We start from the raw sequence: 18,611 nt of genomic DNA, 5'->3' as shown, positions 1-18,611 counted from the left end.
CTAACGAGGGTAGTGATATGCTGTACCGTTTTCCTATGTTGCTGCCCCGCAAATTAGTCATATTGCTAAGGGGTTATTTATAATCTTTTTAAAAATAACTTTGATTGAACTTTGATTGGTAAGGGGTTATTTATAATATTGCTAAGGGGTCATTTTCCTATCTTAAAATTGAACTTTGATTGGAGTTCTCTTTTTATGTGTTTTCATAGCGCCAAGAAGAGCATCTTCCGAGAAAAAAAGGAGACTTATGGAACTACAAAACTCTTTCTACCAAACACCTTATGAATGAACTACAAAAAAAAAAGGATCATGTTTAGTATCAAATGTACATCTGCAAGGATTTCTAGATCGTTGCTTTGACTGGATCCAAACAATGGACACAAGGCCTTGATCAACCTAATAATCTTTGTAATCCCAAAGAGACTCACCATCATCCAACCCTTTCTTTTGGAGCAAATCGATAACCCTTCTTTTAGATCCCTTGGTAGACCCGACCACCTCAAAGGCCCCTTCCGTTGTTGCTCGAATCCGACCTGCCATCGAGTCACCCCTTTGACTTGGCCAGCACGGCCTCGAGCGAGCGCCATCCCTTGCTTACAAATCCTGCTCAATGTCATAGAAAAAGTCAACGAGGTCGGCTAGCTCAGCGACCGAGTCGGGGGACTCCTTTGGCGGGCTTGCCTCTTGTCGAATCCCAAAGCTACGCCCTGGCTATCTCGGTCCAACGACGTTGTCACCCTTTTTGCACCTCCCCACAGCCCCCTCCTTCCTCGTGCTTAACTCCCAAAAGAAAACTTCTGCTTCGCCTTTTCTTCGGAAGAGAGGGGGGAAAGATATCTATCGATGAGCTTCGAGGGGGGATGGATATGGTCGATGCTCACGTGGCAGCTGACATGGCTCTTGGCCCACAGCTCGTGGCTGGTAAGCTCTTTCGTGCCAACCATCGATTCGATGAACAACTATTAGATCTAATGACACGTAGTGATTGCAATTCAATGTTGGGCAGGTCACGATGACTGAGCTTGGTCTAGGCCATAGGTGCCACGTGTCAGCAACAGGAGGTTCACGTGTGCCGAGCGAACTAGTTGCGACTATAACTAAGTACGTGGGGTTTTAGTAGACAGTGAGAATTAGTCCGAAAGCATTTAAAAAGATAATTTCGCAGTGAGAATCACATTGCAAAATTATATTTTTAATCCTATTTTAGGATTTTTTTTTTTTGCATGTGATAGCATATGATATTTTCACCGAAACGTAAAAAAAAAATAGAATTAAATATTTTATTTTTATAATTATAGAAGGTAAAGTATAATTAACTGAGATGTTAAACATAGCTAATTATAGATGGTAATATGTAATTAACCCATTTTCAGAAGATTATAAAACCTTAACATTATATGGATATACCTGCAAATCTTAAATGTATCCACATCGATAGGCAATCGTGCTTTTCTTTTAAAAAATGCCTAACGCAAAGATGTATCGTGATACTCAGTTCCATTCACAGAACTAACGTATCTCCTACCAAAGAGTGAGTTGTATTATCGTTACCTACAATGGGCAGACAAATGATAATACTTTTATTGAAGAGTATTTGAATATAACTCCCCATGTTCATGCCACAAACTATAAATATGATAATCAATGTACAGTCTTTTGGGTACAAAGCGATAGTATATATAATATAGCAAAACAAAGAAATTGCCATCATCTTGAATCCTTTCGTTTTTGATACTCCAACCCTGATAGTCTCTCTCGTCTGTGACGCCGGAAACCATCCTTATGAACTTGTACTGCTGCAAAACAATAATAACTAGAAAATCCCGCAGAGAGGCAAATACAACATTCTCACATGTTGGCAATTGAACCATGAGATGGCTTTTCACTAGCATTGTCAAGATCTTCAGAGTGCAAATCTTGGAATAAATCAGTCTCTCTGCATCAACAGAGGCAATTAAGCCACGTTTAATAAGTAGAACGAAAAATATAGGTTCTTAATGGGTATTGCACTCATTGGTATAAAGATAATACGTAATAATTTAGGGTTGTATATGATTACACTGCATAATATTCTGCTATGATGAAAAAAAAAAAAAATGCATCGGTGAAGACAGGAAGAAACCAAAGGTGAAATGCGAGCTACTGTGACAGCTCGAAGTACCAGTAAGACAAAATGGCATGCATAAACCTTACCTTTTTATTTGTGAAGACCATAACAGATCAAACCCAACAGAATAAATACCATAGTGGAGGATAAACAGAATAAATACCATAGTGGTTGCATGACTTCTATCTAGACTAAAAGTTAGCACAAGTTATAAACAATATAGCATCATATGTTTGCAATCAAAACATGAATTAAACTAACATTTCTAAGGGATACATTATAACAATACAAACATGGATTATATATTTGTGCAAGTAAAATTACCTAGTTGCACATATTCTGCTGTTTGAACATGGTATGTTGATGTCTTAAATTCTTATATGGACACTCATGGAAAATGAAATAAATCGCATAATGCTGAATTCTGTTATATCTGTTTTTATTGGCCACAAAATTTTTAGCAGTGCATGGTCAATTGTGATGATATTGACAAATGTTGTAACATCAACAGTCCTGTCCACCTGGATACTAGCTAAGTTTGACCATTTCTTACCATCAGTCTAGATATATGACCATCTAGAGTGTACAAACCAACATTTCTTCACCAACTACCCACCCTAGTTATACAATTCCTATCCATTTGTAATTAAACATGAGTCATAACACAACCTTTTAATGTGTAAATTCTTTTTCCGCAAAAGATATACATTTTATTAAACCTTTAACCTTCTACAGACGATCCATATGGATGAATTCAAGATCCGAAGGAAACTTCTCCTTCCAAAAGCAATCTGATTCAGAAACCCTAGCCCTAGTTGCAGGCCGATGATCTCCTTGATTATATTCCTCGAAGCAATGCTGGCAAAGTAAACTCATCAAACCCTTTAATTATCATGTATAATCTATCAATATTAGTTTTATCCTCACTAAGTAATTTCCTCTTTTTTGTCCTTGTCTCAAAGACGTTTTGAATCCAATTATCATCTCCAATCCACGCAGCATGACTACGAATTTAATACACAATGTATGTTTATTATTCCGAGCAAATTTTACAGAACTAATGTAGGAGATCAACATGCATACATGATTTAAAGGGAAATATGCATCCAATAATGAGTTACTAAATAAATTTTAGGAAGAGATTCATTATTCTTTCGCAGAAAAAGAGTCAAATACGTTGTACATCTTTTCTCTAATGCTAAACAAATTATGATATGAGCAGACATCATGCACATTAAAAGTTGATTCCATCAAGGTTCCAAGTACTGGTTGGTCCTTGTGACTTCTTCTAATACTAATGTAAGAATTTCACAAACATTAACAATTCATTCCATCGAAGATCCAAATAGCAATCGGATAAATACCAATCCAACCAAGAGCTGGTGCCAATACAGATTTTTTCTGCATATTTATCAATCTGACTAAAGACAGCTACCAATATGTAATAAGATGCTGGCCGATAGCTGTGTGGATCTTTAAAAATGCATGATGTATATGATAAAATGTAAATAAAAAAGGTTTCTTAATGACAAACCCTTGTGCGTTTGGAACTAGGGGCCTCAGGTGGATCTCGACGACTTTGAGAATTACTCAAGTCATTCAAGTTCTCCCCCGCAACCTGTATATGCAAATCATTGAGATTAGTTCCACTAAGCATATGAACACATTTTGCCAGCAGGCAGAAGTGCAACAATAGGAAGATCTTTTTTACATGTGCTGTTGAAGAACCATGACTGGTTGGTGACCCATCTTGGCCTGTCGATGTCGCTTGAGATATGAATGGCATAAGATTCCGCACCAACCTAGAAAAGAATACTCCTTCATCCTCACCTACACCCGTATGCTCCTCAGGTTGGGAGTTCCTACCTATGTCTGTTTGATCTGTGACAGAACTTCTAGTCATTTCCTGATGACTACTGCTTCCAACAACAACTTGCTCTCCAGGGAAAATTGACTGCAGCCACTGATCCAATCTGCTAGCCAGCTGAGAAATATGGCCAAGCTCTTCGGTGTTACTTGTGCTATTACTGGAAGGTGGCCCCTGTTGGCCTGCACTAATGAAGTCCCTTAAAGACCCTGAAAAGTAAATTATTCAGATGTTATCATCCCTTCTAGTTTACTAACAGTGAATGGCAAACTCTGAACCCAAAACACACTCTAAGAATCTACTCAACATGGACTGTTTAATCTAGTCAAATTAATACAACAAGTAGAGTGCATGGCCCTTTTAGTGAGAACTACTTGTGCAAATAATAAAGATAATACATGATGCAATAAGATACTGAATATAACAGATTGTCAAATAACATTCTAGAAGGACTGTAATTACTGTAAAGGCTTTACCATCCAGCAATTACTGTATTCATTTTCGAATGGAGTGTATCCATCACTTTCATCTGCTTTTGCGAATGTAAAGTGTCTCAAAGCCAAGTTACGATATAAGGTCATAATTTAGGCACCTCAATGTTTTGATTGTAATTCTAGTAGCTCTCCTCGCATTCTTTAACATAAATAATGAGATTCATGAAGGCTCTCCCTCTCCACAGTTATTCAACTAAACAATGTGTACTATTACCCTATTTTGTTTTATCTTGTTCATTTTACCCACCTTGTCCTGCTCCCTTTTATTTTAACATTTCAGCTGATTTGTGCCAGAATGCAACACGATGCAAGATGCAAGCTGAATAGTGTCATTGATCTTCTAGCACTGAAACTTACTGGCCAAATTGTGACGTATACATATCATCTGCTAATACAACAGCCATTGAAAACCTTCCCTAGCTCTCCATTTGCTATCTAGTCACTTCATGACTATAGTACACAAAGCTAGTGGCATACGATCCCATGAGACAAAAAGACTATTATAGCTTCCAAGAACATGTCTTTTAGAAGTCACCGAATTAGCTAAAATGTGTATTAAAAAATTCTCAGAAATATAGTGTTAGGAATTATCAGTTAAAATTTCAGCACTTAACAAATCAATACAGGAACAAGGAGAGGGGGAGAGAGAGAGAGAGAGAGAGAGAGGGGAGGGAGAACTAGTGCCACACTAACCTTGATACGAAGCTGATTCATTTACTGAGGGGTTAAACTCCGAAAATAAAGGAACGGCATTTGCAGGCGTGCTGTCGATATCATTAATAAAATTTCCAATGGTGGATTCTAGGTTTTGTGCATGCATAGTGGATCCAATATTTGCTTGCTCTTCAGCATTATGGCCATCGTGATTTATCTCATTAGATGATTCAGTGCCCCTAGCATCATCCAGACTCCCAGTAGCAACATGCTGAACCCTTGCTAGAAGAGGGTAGATTAGCCCAACTGCACTAGAACCAGATGGATCAGAGGTAGAGCGGTTGACTCCACCAGGTACTGCAACCACTGTTCTTATAGGCAACACTCTTACTCCAGACTCTTCAGAAAGAGATGCATTATTTGAAACCCCTGAAAATGCTTGAGGAGCAGCATTTGCAGCAGAAGAATTTCTTGTTGGATTTGTGGTTTCTTGCTGTTGTTGTACACCCTGCTCAGTTTGGTTATGAGGGGAAACAGGTACTGGCCGACCTAGTGGCAGTAATGGTTTCATCATCTATGTGGTCAGAGGCATTTAAGAAACAAAAGCATAAAGCAGTAAGTGCTTAAAGATTGAGAAAAATCTAATATACCGGCACGGAAACGTATGCTGATATTTCCTGGAACCAATGAAGGACCAAGTGGTTCACCTTGTGAACCATGACCAGCATATGTAGCTCCCACACGCGGACTAAAACTTGATCCTGGATAGAAAGGAACAGGCTGCAACAACCAAGTTTAGTCATACAGAAATTAATTGAAAACAAATTGATAGAATGGAATTGTTCAACCTGAACCATCACAGGATTTGGACCAGATGCAGAGATGAAAACTGCTGGTCCAGCATTAATTACAGCTTCAGACTGCATATGACAAACTTCATTAAACAACAAGCACATTTGGAATATTTGGAAAGAAAGCTGCTTATGAAACCTACTGGTGTTTGACCCAAGCGCAATGTCATTGTTGTGCGACCCAGCTCTAGAAGTAAGGACCCTAAATTTTGCAACAGAACTCCTGATCTGAACACACTGTTTTGAAGTCTTAAACGCACAAGAGGATCGGTCAAATTTACTTGATCCTCTAGACCTCTTGCAAATTGCTGTATCAAACAAGAAGATAACATCAACTATCACAAAGATACAAAAAGAGAATTACTGTATGAATAAGAAAATCAGTTTTTCCTAATTACAAAATGCTTAGGAGCAAATATTAAACCATAGATTCTGAATGTAAGTCCCAAGAGCTTAACACAGAATACTAGAAACAGCCTTCTACTTGCCTATAAAAATTTATCAAGACATGCCAAGAATATAGAGAGAAGTAACAGAACACCAAGTGCAAGTCAGCTTGAATCATTAAGATATCCAAAACCTTGACAATGTTTGCAGCAAATAAAAAAGTCAAAATCATACAATGATCTGATGCCTGATTTTCTTATACCTTCATTGTCTCATCAATGACTATCTGAAAATTACTGTCCAACACACTCAATATACAGCCTAATCAGAGCTTTTCAACAAAATGATATTTGATCGAATCAAAAATTAGTGGGTAGTAATAGTGAAATGCCCAACATCAAGCCAATTTACTTGATCCTCAATACCTTTGACTACTATACAATGTTGTAAAAAGTAATTAGTAACCACCAAATCATAACACAGTTGGAACTAAAACTACAACAATTCAAGCAGTGACATAGTCCTGGACATATCACTTGAATCCTTCACTTAGACAGCTCATCCAAATAGTTGCCCTTAAAATTGCTGCTCAAGGCTGCCAAGGTTAGCTAGAGACTTTCACACATAACTTGTAATTTTATGTAAATCGATCCTTTTAAGCATCCAACAGTAACCATTTGTTTTATATATCTCTATCCTAGCAACTTGTGTATAAGAAAAACCTTTAACTCCAAATCCCCAAGAACATTTACTGCACCACCACATGTTCAAATTAAAAAAATGTACTTGCAATCAAGGTTCACAAAACTGGTCGGACCAAAGTTTGAAAGCACAACTATGCTACAAACAGAATGCAAGAATTTCGTAGAAACTTATGCATAATTTCTTTCTTTGTCAAAATTCAACTTGATAAGAACCACAGAAAATGAATACATACAGATATGTAACCATCAGCCTGTTCCATTAGTAGTTGTCTTGTAGAAAGCAGTACTTCTACCAAAGATGCTGGACTAGGTAGACCACCCGGACTAAAAGACTGGTGAAACTGAAGGCTATCATTGTTCATGTAAGCAGCGCTTGCTTCATTTCTGTGTTCCCCACCTACCAAAGAATATGAGTTTAGTTATCTGAAAAGCTAAAAGCTTACAAGAAAGTGAACCTGGTTAGTTTGTGAAGAATTGTACCATTAGCACTTAAGCCTTCCCTCGTAAACTCATCCCTCATGAAGCCCAAATACTGATGTATAGTGGTCAAAGAATCAGGTATTACCTGCAGAAATGTGAACTTATAAGAAAGTATATACCAAAAGGGATAGCCGATCAAGCATAGTTAAGTTTGGATTTTTAAGTCTGTGCAGTCAATAAAATGTAAATAGCTTGTTTACAATCAGAAAACAAATTTACAATACACCTTCAGCAAACTTACTGTTGGCTGCTCAGACCCCAATGGAACTGCAGAGTGAAATTGGTTAGGAACCTGCCCTGAACCAAGCTCAATACCCGGATAATCAACAGATGCTCCTGCGCTCAAATTCTGCCCAGCAATATGTTAGTCGTTTATAGTGGAATATCAAAATCAACAAATTTTTCTTAATGATAAAATGCAAGCAAGGAGTAAGATTTACCCTAAGATTGGGGCCTGAGGTCTGGGATCCGGTATTTCTTGTCGCAACAGCATTTAAGATGCTGGATATAATCTGCTCAAGAAAATAGCATGTTTAACCACGATAAAGTGAAAGTAATTCAAGCTCCTGCTGAAGCAGAGGGAAAACAAATAGCTACTACTGGCAACATTACCTGAGAAAGTTGAGTACGATGATCACCTTGACCAATATTAACAGTCTCAAATACTAAGGTACGAGTTGATTGACTACCATGATTACGAGAAGCATCTGATGAAAAAAATCACTTTGTTACATTTCTCTTCTCAAATCCTGATTCTCTAATGTAGATAAGTCCTGAGGTGTTTTGAAATGCTAATGGAGAAACCAACAACAGAAGAGAAACATATACTAATTACATATAAGATTATTGCCACGGCTACAATACAAGAGATCAAGCACTGAATGATCTCCATTTAATATGTCAATATGTTCCTAGTGTGAATTGCATCTTCTAACAAACTTATTATACCATAACTCCATCAATTAGTATAAGAAAGAAATATATTTTGCAACTTGAACTTCTAGCATCATTAAGGCATCTGATCTTCAAGAAGAAGCATAAAAAAGTTCAAACAGTTCTTACTCTGTTCGACAAACTGCATAATGAACAGCCGATTTCAAGATGGGATGTTAGGCTCAGTATAAAAAATGAAGAGGTTCAAAAAGAACACCGAATTAAAAGTACTGGTATCGATAGTAAAACCGTGTTTGAACTTAAAAGATCAAACCTGACTGGCCTGATGCACCTTCATTTCCCATCTGACCTGTTGATGGTGATGGCGTGGACTGATGTGGTTGTCTAACAACCAGATGCAAGGTGTGACCATCTTCAACATCTTAATCATCCTTTTTTAAGGAACCCGATTCAGAAGTTATTTAATTCAAGAGACCATCAGAAGAACAAGATAAGATATAATATGTTCTTGTGTTCTTTTCAAACCATCCTCTACTCTAAAGAATAGATCCAATAAAAAAGGCCTGTAAGTGCCCTCATGCAGAAGGTTTATAACAAAAATTTTAAAAATAAGTACAAGTGTCAAAAAAGTATCAAAGATTAGGCAGCTTAATAATGTAAGTTCTACAATATATATCGTGATATTTGCAACACAGTTTAGCCTCATCAATGTTTTACATAGAATATCTACTTCTGCAAAAAGTTCTACACCTAAGACTTGTTGTGCTGTGCAGAAGTTACATTCAGGAATCACATGTTCTACAATCATAAAGAATAAATTTATCATTTTTTGGGTCAAGAAAGCACAAATAATGCTTTGAAGTAGCAGAACAAAGTCTCTCCATCAAGGGTTCTGATAAGTGAAAAGGTTCAAACTGCCACATGTAGTCAACACATTTCAATTAAAGAATTTTACCAGACAGCAAAAACTTAAAAAAAATATCTAATAAATCCAATTCAAGCAAAGATTGCATTGACCACTTGACATGGCAGGATACCATGTCAGCGTTTAGCTGGATGGCATGTGCTGGTAATGCCATGAATGTGCCAGTAACATGCCCACATCTGAAGATAGGCAAGATACTGCCGCGCACCTGTGCCCACTGTCCACACCAGTGCTAGTACCCACTGCTAGCTACATTCCCAACAACAGAAATCCTTGAATAGACAAAAGATTTGATCAAAATACTAGGACTACTCAAAATATAAGCATATCAGCTATAAAATTTTCAGTAGAGAACAATCAAAATTTCAACCAGTTGTAATTATTATTTTTAAATTGCATTTTGCTTATAAACACACATAACTAAGGCAATATTAACCAATATTGAGCTATAAACAACTTAACAACAAAACTAAAAACCTGGCATTTGCATGACTAAGATGTTAAATTATGCTCCCCTTAATCCACCTTACATTTCCCAAATATCCATTTTGGTGTCACTAAGTGAGAAAGGATAGAGATCTGCCAACGGAAGAAAAAAACAATAAATAAAAACGAAAGACACAATGGAATTGATGATAAGATGATATGAGAAAACAAAATAGCCTACAACAGTTATTAGCATGGTAACATAAGAAAACAAAATCACCAGCGTATTTCAATTCTCAAGATAGGCCATGATAGTGATAGAGAATAAGATGTTAATAAAATTAACTAACCTTCTCTATGCATATGATGGATTCTCTGGAAAAGCTTAAAAACAAAATATGTGCACAAGATGCAGTACACCTAAACATCATCAGATCTTATGAATCAAGAAGCAAGCATGAATAATTGGCAAGGAAAGTAAGTTATGTGATAAAAACAATACAACGTTCTGGAAGGAATCATGTCTGTGCGTCCAGACAAGCATATCCAAAACTGATTTCAGTAAGAAAAATGGAAGAGAACATCAACATATTACCAAGTTAAGCATTAGTACCCAAAGTAGAAGATACCCTAAAAATTTCAAGCAAGATTTTAGAACACGGTCTCATATTAATACCGCACCCTGGGTGGACCAATATGGTACAGGTACAATCAGGCATACCATGTGTTGGTTCACTCCCATGCCGACCAGTATGGGTCTGGCTGGAGGGGGAAGACACAGAGCAAGAGGAGGAAGAGGAAGAGGGGCAGAACAAGAGGAGGAGGAAAATGATATGGTGGCAGTGATGCAACGGAAGAGCAGACAGCGGTGAATTGGTAGGAGGAGGTGGTGGCGGGTAACACAGCAAGGGGAAGGTGAAAAAGGAGAAAAAGAAAGAGATACAACCATAAAAAACCAGTTGTCTGACAGCCATCGTTTAAAAAAATAAAAAAGAAATACAAATACCAAGCAGTAGGCTTAGCGCCTCGTACTATTTGGAACCAAGTTGTTTACCATCCAGTATGCCTGATGTAGTTTGCTCACCAGGCGGTGTAGTTTGCTCACCAGGCCGTACAACCCCTATCGGACTGGTTGGGTCCAGTTCGTGTCCTGGAATGGATCAGTATTTTGAACCTTGATTTCAAGAATGTGCTTGAAGTGCATGTTTGAGAAGTTAAAAGTATACCATCTAGAGATGACACCAATTAAATGGGACTGTAAGTTTGTAATGCAGTTTTTCTGCCCTTGCCTCACACACAAAAAAAAAGAAAAGAATGGTTATTCACTTATTCTCCAATCACATTTAGTAATCTAATTAGATGACAAACAACATCATCAAAACAACCAAAAAAAGGATACGATATGCAGAAAGGATTTCATCATCCTTCAAGACTTTTCCACGGCAGATTAGGCGCTGTTGATCTGATATTACCCCAGTGACAGTAGCTATTTGTTCCTTCAATTTTGGAATTGGCACCTGCCAAGCGAATATATTAATATAGTGAAACATGAACATGATGCAAACTTCAGAATAATGAGACTAGAAGTTGCAAGATCTTGAATGTTCATAATGAATGACAGCACAACAGCACTTTGATGAGACTAAGATAGAACAGGTAAATTAGATGTGTTAAATATGCCTGATTAATTGTAATGCCGGTCTGGTTTGAGAATTTTAAAGTGCTTCTCTAGATGATATTACTATCACACTTGAGAACCATTTTGGACAAAACAGATAATGGTTTTAAACAAAAAAGGCAAAATTTTGCAAATATAGATGACACAATATACAAATATTTCTATTGTCATCTTATTGATGATTTATTGTTGCAACATATGTAATGGTTTGGATGGGAAACAATAATTGTATTATAGTAATTGCATCTAAAAGCATCTTATAGTTTGTTCCCCGCTTTCTCTGTAATAGTAAGTCACCAAGAAATTCTTGCTGAACTTTCAATTCATCATTAGCAGTTTTTGCAATAGATTCAGCTCACCTTCCATATCTTGCCAGGTGAGTGAGAGTTGAGAGATTTCTGAAAGAATGCTTCCATCTTATTCAAGTATATTGTGAATAGGAAAGTACTTGAAATTTCCAACCAAAACTGTCAGATTTTTCTGTTTATATGAGAAACTTGTTTATACAGATTGGCTAATCTAGGATAAGGAAACACTAGTTGATTCATTGTAGACTGTAAAAAAGACCTGTGTTTGAGTATTTAACTTTTGGCAAGCCATATATTTATGGTAAACAATATAGATGAATCAGTTAAATCCAAAGTCTCCAATGTACAGTCAACTCCAGGTATCCTTGTTTGACTCAAGAATATGCATTTCCAATTTAATTGTAGAAAAAAATAAGAGTAGCAACCCTTATTTAGATTTGTTAGATGAAATAGTTCACATGTTTTGACTCAAAATAAAGTTCATAGCAAAATGAAAAAGTTTCGACTCAATGGGAAAAACTTATTCAGTTTTATGCTTCTGACATAATGTTTCCTCACCTAACTGTGTTGCATACATTAAATACGTCTGAGCAGGTAAAAGCTTAACCAGCAAAAATTATGGAAGAATGTAATGACAAAGCATGTAGAGGCAACTTTCTACAAACTTCTGCAAAGTCATGAAATGATTATGCTATTATAACATTAACAACTTCATACATGTACCTTTTAAGGAAACTACATATATGCGCCTGTTTCAGAACAACTTGTGAAAGGGCATCCATGTGTATTTCAATGCTTTAAAAGACATACATGAAACTTCTGACTTTGCATGAAAGACACAGAATCTCTTATATGGTTTGTAGAACATTCAAGATTATTGTTGACGGCACTGGTGTATACTGACAATACCATGCTGAGTCGCTACAAGCCATACCAGTTGACATGCCACCTGTGCCACACCCAGCATGAAGTTGGCCTTGCTGGCTTGGTATGTTCCACACATGCCAAGCCAACATGACTATAAATGCAATCCTTGGCAAGATCAACCAAACTAGGGCCAACATTGAGCTAGGCAAACTTGGCTAGATAGAACCTGACCCATTTGGAGTCCGACTTAGTTGGGATTAGGACTTATAAGGCACTATGAAGAAAATGGATAATTTGGTATACCTTTAACCAGATTTGACAAACATTTGATTGTGTGATACCCCATGGTTGTTGGGGATTGTTTATAAAGCTTGATGGGACAATCACTGATAATTTTGGTTTAAGCATTTTAGACCACAGTCTAAGTTCATTATACAAGGCCAGTGGTCCTACCAAGCTAGATCATAACAGGTGGTCAGTGGTCTAAAGTGGGTCTAGTACTTTGCATACACCAATAAGTTGGGTTAGTAGGAAAGGCTTACCTGTGAAACTAAATGAAACCACCACTAGTGCCACACTCGTCACAACCACTCCCCCCCCCCCCCCCCCCCTCTCTCTCTCTCTCTCTCTCTCTCTCTCTCTCTTCCCTGCTGATCATCCTAGGTGAGACCTTCATGCATCAGGCTGCCCTTTGGATCCTAGTTGACTTCCACAAATTTTGGGCTTCTCACAACACTCTGTAAACGATTTCAAAAAGCTCTTATGTCAAAATCAAATTATAGCTATCCCATGCAATCTCAAATCTTGAAGCCAATCCCAAAATTAACTCCCATCTTTTGCACAGTATTTAGGTTTACTTGTGTAAATGAACGCATATATTTAACAAATGATACTAACACACAAAAACACAGAGTCACAAACACATACATGGACTGTATGTATGTATATGCAACCCACGAATAAGGATAGAGGACACCATGCAGGGTGTTTATAGACTATGTGACTTTTAGATGTTATGTTTTAAGTGAGCAATTTATACAAACACAGAAAGAAAGGCTTGGAAAATTAATTTCATGATAAAAGCACCATTTCCAAGGAAATAAGAGTTGGAAATCTCATGTGAAGTAATGAGATAATTTGTGTCTTTAGATGTAAGAAAAATATAATAGTAATTGCAAGATCAATAAACATATTAACAAGCAATTGAACAAAATATTGAGGAAAAGGAATAAAGAAATATAATAATCTGCAATAAACTTCATGAACAAAAACGAAGCACTTACAGACTTGTCTACTCGCAAAGTGTATGTTTGAGAATCCAATGTTTTAATTTTTATCTCAACGGTGCTCTCAGAATCTTGTGCAACATCTATACACGACGTAGTTGCTTCAGATGGATCATTTGTCCCCATACTCCCCTCAAAAGAACTATATAATAGATGTCATTAAAAGCAGCATCAATATATTAATATACACGACATCAAGGATGCTATATGAACACAATAAAGAGTTACTACACTGCTAGGCATTAAAAGAATTGAAAGAGACTCTTATTATTTACCAACATGTATTAGTGAGTTACTCTACTGCTAGGAAAAAACAAAGCTATCAAAGCCATTAAAAGAATTGGAAGAGACTCTTAATTTATTATTTACCAACATGGATTAGTGTGAAACCGATTCATTCTGCTATAGCTGGAACTACAGTATCCTTATCCTGTATCTACTAATGTAAAGATGACAAAGCAGCATGTCGTAAATTTAGCAGCATGAAGAAATGTTGAGTGCTGGTATTATGTCAACACAACACATACCAATGAATATGACAAAGCGATGTGATTCACCGAAGTGCCGCTTGGGCGCTCACCTGAGCCCAAGCGCTAGTGTAACACAAGAGATTGAAATAGAAAGGGGCCCAGGCAAGGAGGGCACTGACCTAAAGGCGAATACAATGGAATCGATCAGTGCCCGATGGTAGATGTGAGGGCAAAAGACGTGATCGATCGTCGGAAGACAAAGAGTTTTGAAGGAAGGGGAATTGGGGGATGATAGAAGCCGATCCCTTTTGCTCTCTCTCTCTCTCTCTCTTTCACGAACGACCTTTTCTCACGCCCAAATCACGATGTGTGATGGACAAATGTGAATATACATGCAATAAGTAGCGCACTAAGTATTAAATCACAGTAAGTAACACACTTGGTTCCAATTCCGTTGCACCAAGACACCAATGACACACCCAATTCTAGATTTGGGTCAAGAATCATCCTATCGAATGGGATTGAGCTCAAATTACAAGTCAACTCAAGTGTAGTGATCAAAGAATCACATCATTATGAATAGTATGTACATATGTATGTATATATATATATATATATACATACATATATATATATATATATACATACATATATATACATACATATATACATACATATATATATATACATACATATATATACATACATATATATATACATATATATATATATATATATATACATACATATATATATACATATATATATATATATATATAAATATATAATTGAATACAAATGTGCAAATACTTTTGGAGCTCAACTCATATCTGGATTCGCTTGATCTAATGTCATATGGAAGATTTTGAATGGTCAAATTAAGACATGACTATATGTACATTGACATGGAATCAACCTATTTAGGTAAACTTTATATCGCTTCTCATCTTAAGGCTAATACAGTCATTTCAAATCGGCTATATGATTTCAATTTGATACTTTTTATTTTTATGAACATATTTATCAATAATGATATTTTTTATATTTTAATATTCTGAAGCACATCACTTCACTCAAACAAGTGCCTAATTCCTCGGGCATTTTAGGACCTTGACGTCTAATGATTTTAAAAACACTAATTTATTGTTAAATTCCAGTAGGACTCAACTAATATAACAAGAATGTCCAACCATGCATAAGCTTGTTTGATAACTCCTAACCAAAATATGGGTGCAACATTTATGCCAACCTATACAAGGTTTCTGCCAGCCAGCATATGTTTGTTCGAAGCCAAAGCAACGACAAATACCATGTCAGCAAAATATCGACACAAACCAAATTTGGATACATGCAAAGCACAACATGGGTACTCATGCGATAACATGCAAGAAGAATTACACAGAAACGTTGCCCGATTTGCACTAAGAATTTCAAGGTAAAAGTGTAAGGGACGAGAAGGGGGGGCATCACATGAAGTTGAAAAAGCATTAGACCAGCCAAAGTGAATAGTTTGTTCAGGAAAAGTAGTAAACATAAATCAAGGATTCAATCAAGAGCTATGTCAGAAGCACATAATTCTACTGTGAATCACATTCGGTAATATATTTGCAAATCCAAAAATGCAAAACGAATTTACAAGATCATTAAATGACCTACTGATCATGAATGTTTCTCACAACAGGATGCATTACAAAAGAAAGGGAAAACTTATAAACTGCAGCTTAGAAACAAAATCCTAGAGGTTTAAGTACAACAATGAAAACTAATGGTGGAACAAGTCTCATAATGGAGAACGTAACTTTTGTTAACCCTGCTACTCCTAATGCCTTTATAAAAGATAATACAGTTTCCCATACCAGAACTTTCACCTTGAGACGGTAAGATGACACTTTTAAATAAAACATTTTCTAACAATTCAAACATCATATTAGCTTGTATAATTCAAAACACTGGCAAAGAAAAAGCATTGTCAGTAGGTTGAGTTTTATAAATCTTGTAGTTCCATCATATTCCAAACATTATACCAGTACCTATTAGACAGATAAATTCATCCCAAAATGCACCTCTTTTTCTTAACATATTTCACAGTTCGTACAAGTTATTTTAAGACAAAATTGTCTGGTTGTGCAAGGAGCACATATCTCCTTAGCAAGATAACAGCAGGGTTCATGCATCGAAGATTCCTTCAAAAACTCCAATGGCATATTCATTACCCATCAATTATCAGATTCGTCAGAATAATTTAGCATAAGTATGTAAAAACCTCAATAATCGTACTATATATATTTATGAATGATCATTTCTCAGCAATATGCTGCATAAATGCAAGATCAAGTTATTATTAACAGCTTGATGTCTGTTTTCCTACTCTATATATACACGTGCACATAGACCACCCAGTTATTCAAGGAGAAAAGGAAAACTTAAGCCTAGATCACCATACAGCTACACGCAATACAGATCCTAACTAAAATGTTCCTCCATCAACTGTCATGGCTAGAGTGCCCATACAAGAAACATACTAGGCCCTGGTACCGGTTGCTTGAAAACGTCGGTGAGGAAGTAAGGAACATAAGCACTTCCACAATCCACCTCCTCATGCTTTTATCTATTTCTTTCAAAGAAATTCCTCAGCTCATGCTCGGTACGTACCCAAGCTGACACAAAAATCTCCATCCGTCCCAGCGAATCATCCCTATCTTTCACTTCCACAAAACGAACTCCTAAATTACACGATGTTTTATGCATCTGAACAAATCAAAACCACGAAGACAGAAAACCCTAACACCCCCATAAGCACATCAACGATCTCAACACGTTCATCCGCCTATGCCATAACTCCACATCGCCGAGACTAGCATCGAAGATTGCAATCATCAACAAGACTAGAAGTTCCCAACAATCCGAATCGCCGAACCATGAAAAGAGACCCCAAGCAAAGTGATCCCCTATATCCTAAGCACGGATCCGATTAAAAACAGGATGAAGAAACGCAAAAGCATCGGTTCAGATCTTCGTTACCTAAGACGATCGCCGAAGGAGGGAGGGAGAGGCACCCTCGACGACGCAAAGAGGCGGCGTAAGCCGAAAGTGGGGAATTGGAATTGCGCAGGGCCTCACTCGAGTTTAAAGTGAGACAGAGAAAATTTTTGTTTTATTTTCTCTCCCTTTTTTTTTAATGGCCTTTCTTATGGTCCTTTTACATTTATATCCTTACATAGTTTGGAAATAGCAAATTCAAAATTACATATTTTAATAATATATTACCAAATACTGAGTCCTTGCAAATATTAAAAGTCAAATATTACTGATCATGATCAGCATTAATTTAAATTTGTATAAAAATGATTTTTTACAATGTAGATATTGATCATGTTAAATAGTCGAAGGAGATACTTTGGTCCATCGATTTGACGAGGTGGAACAGTTGGATTGAGAATGGCGGGCGGATGATGACTTTGAGAGGTGAGAGAAACCATAGTATCCGTGATCAATGGGAATTGAACTCGTTGCCCGAGCCAATATGTCGGTGATTTGGGTCAACCATGGGCCGAATCATTTCGATGTCTCCAAACTGAACTAACTACTTAAAAATTTATATTAAAATTATTATAATTATAAAAAAAAAATATCTAACTTAATTTATCCAGTTTTATTATTATAAATATAAATATATATAATTTTAATATTTCGGTTAGTGATGTCAAATAGCATCGATAATGACATATGACAACGTTGTCGGGGTCACTGTTATGGATGAAAATATTGACGATGAAAAGTGAAAACTGCTTTGTATCTACATCGATACCGATATAGTTGTCAAGTAATATTGCTCTACATCTATATTGGCGTCACTTTCGTTGCTTGATAAATGCGTTGATGTCGACGCACATAGAGTAACGAAAAAGTCACTTGAGTGATTGTTGTAAATAATGAGAGCGATAACGAGAGATGAATGTTGGTTGACAATTACGTCAACGTTAATGTAAATATAAAGACACCCTCGTCTCTTGTCATCGCTCTTCTCATCCATAATAGCCACCTGAAAAGATCATTTCACCATTCTATATATGTGTCAACGTTGATGAGTAATGGTGCTTTACATTTTCATCGATGTTGACGCAGTTATCGAGTGGCACCAGGAGTGGTGGACTATGTCAACACAGATACTGAACGACCCTCACCTCTCATCATTATTCTTTTCATTCACAAC

General features: G+C 36.7%; 1 protein-coding gene across 7 annotated transcripts; it reads right to left on the bottom strand.

The window, feature by feature from the left end:
• Positions 1-1,557: 1,557 nt before the first annotated feature.
• LOC135581152 (ubiquitin-like domain-containing protein CIP73) lies at positions 1,558-17,557 on the bottom strand. Of its 7 annotated transcripts, none has more exons than XM_065101231.1 (17): positions 11,016-11,169; positions 10,844-10,939; positions 9,841-9,942; positions 9,476-9,635; positions 8,752-8,859; positions 8,157-8,251; positions 7,985-8,056; positions 7,786-7,893; positions 7,545-7,629; positions 7,298-7,461; positions 6,117-6,281; positions 5,971-6,042; positions 5,773-5,902; positions 5,162-5,671; positions 3,819-4,183; positions 3,642-3,725; positions 1,558-1,936 (listed from the first exon to the last, which is right to left on the bottom strand). In XM_065101231.1, the coding sequence occupies exons 5-17, from the start codon at positions 8,780-8,782 to the stop codon at positions 1,928-1,930; spliced, it is 1,890 nt and encodes a 629-aa protein (XP_064957303.1). In that variant the 5' UTR covers positions 8,783-8,859; positions 9,476-9,635; positions 9,841-9,942; positions 10,844-10,939; positions 11,016-11,169; the 3' UTR covers positions 1,558-1,927. The 7 variants fall into 7 exon arrangements, with proteins under 7 accessions (XP_064957303.1, XP_064957304.1, XP_064957306.1 ...); XM_065101232.1 differs by having other exon boundaries at positions 9,476-9,612; XM_065101234.1 differs by having other exon boundaries at positions 9,476-9,612; positions 10,874-10,939.
• Between the last annotated feature and the right edge of the window lie 1,054 nt (positions 17,558-18,611).

This window comes from Musa acuminata, chromosome BXJ2-3 (genome assembly GCF_036884655.1).
Source record: "Musa acuminata AAA Group cultivar baxijiao chromosome BXJ2-3, Cavendish_Baxijiao_AAA, whole genome shotgun sequence".
Taxonomy (NCBI): domain Eukaryota; kingdom Viridiplantae; phylum Streptophyta; class Magnoliopsida; order Zingiberales; family Musaceae; genus Musa; species Musa acuminata.
This window is presented reverse-complemented; position numbering and strand designations above follow the sequence as displayed.

Excerpts from the sequence above, each read along its gene's own strand:
- LOC135581152 (XM_065101228.1), bottom strand. The coding sequence starts at position 14,054 with ATGGGGACAAATGATCCATCTGAAGCAACTACGTCGTGTATAGATGTT. Across the intron at positions 8,252-8,751 it reads AGGTGCATCAGGCCAGTCAG|ATGCTTCTCGTAATCATGGT; the intron begins GTTTGATCTTTT and ends TTTTTTCATCAG. Across the intron at positions 7,462-7,544 it reads GGAAGGCTTAAGTGCTAATG|GTGGGGAACACAGAAATGAA; the intron begins GTACAATTCTTC and ends ATTCTTTGGTAG.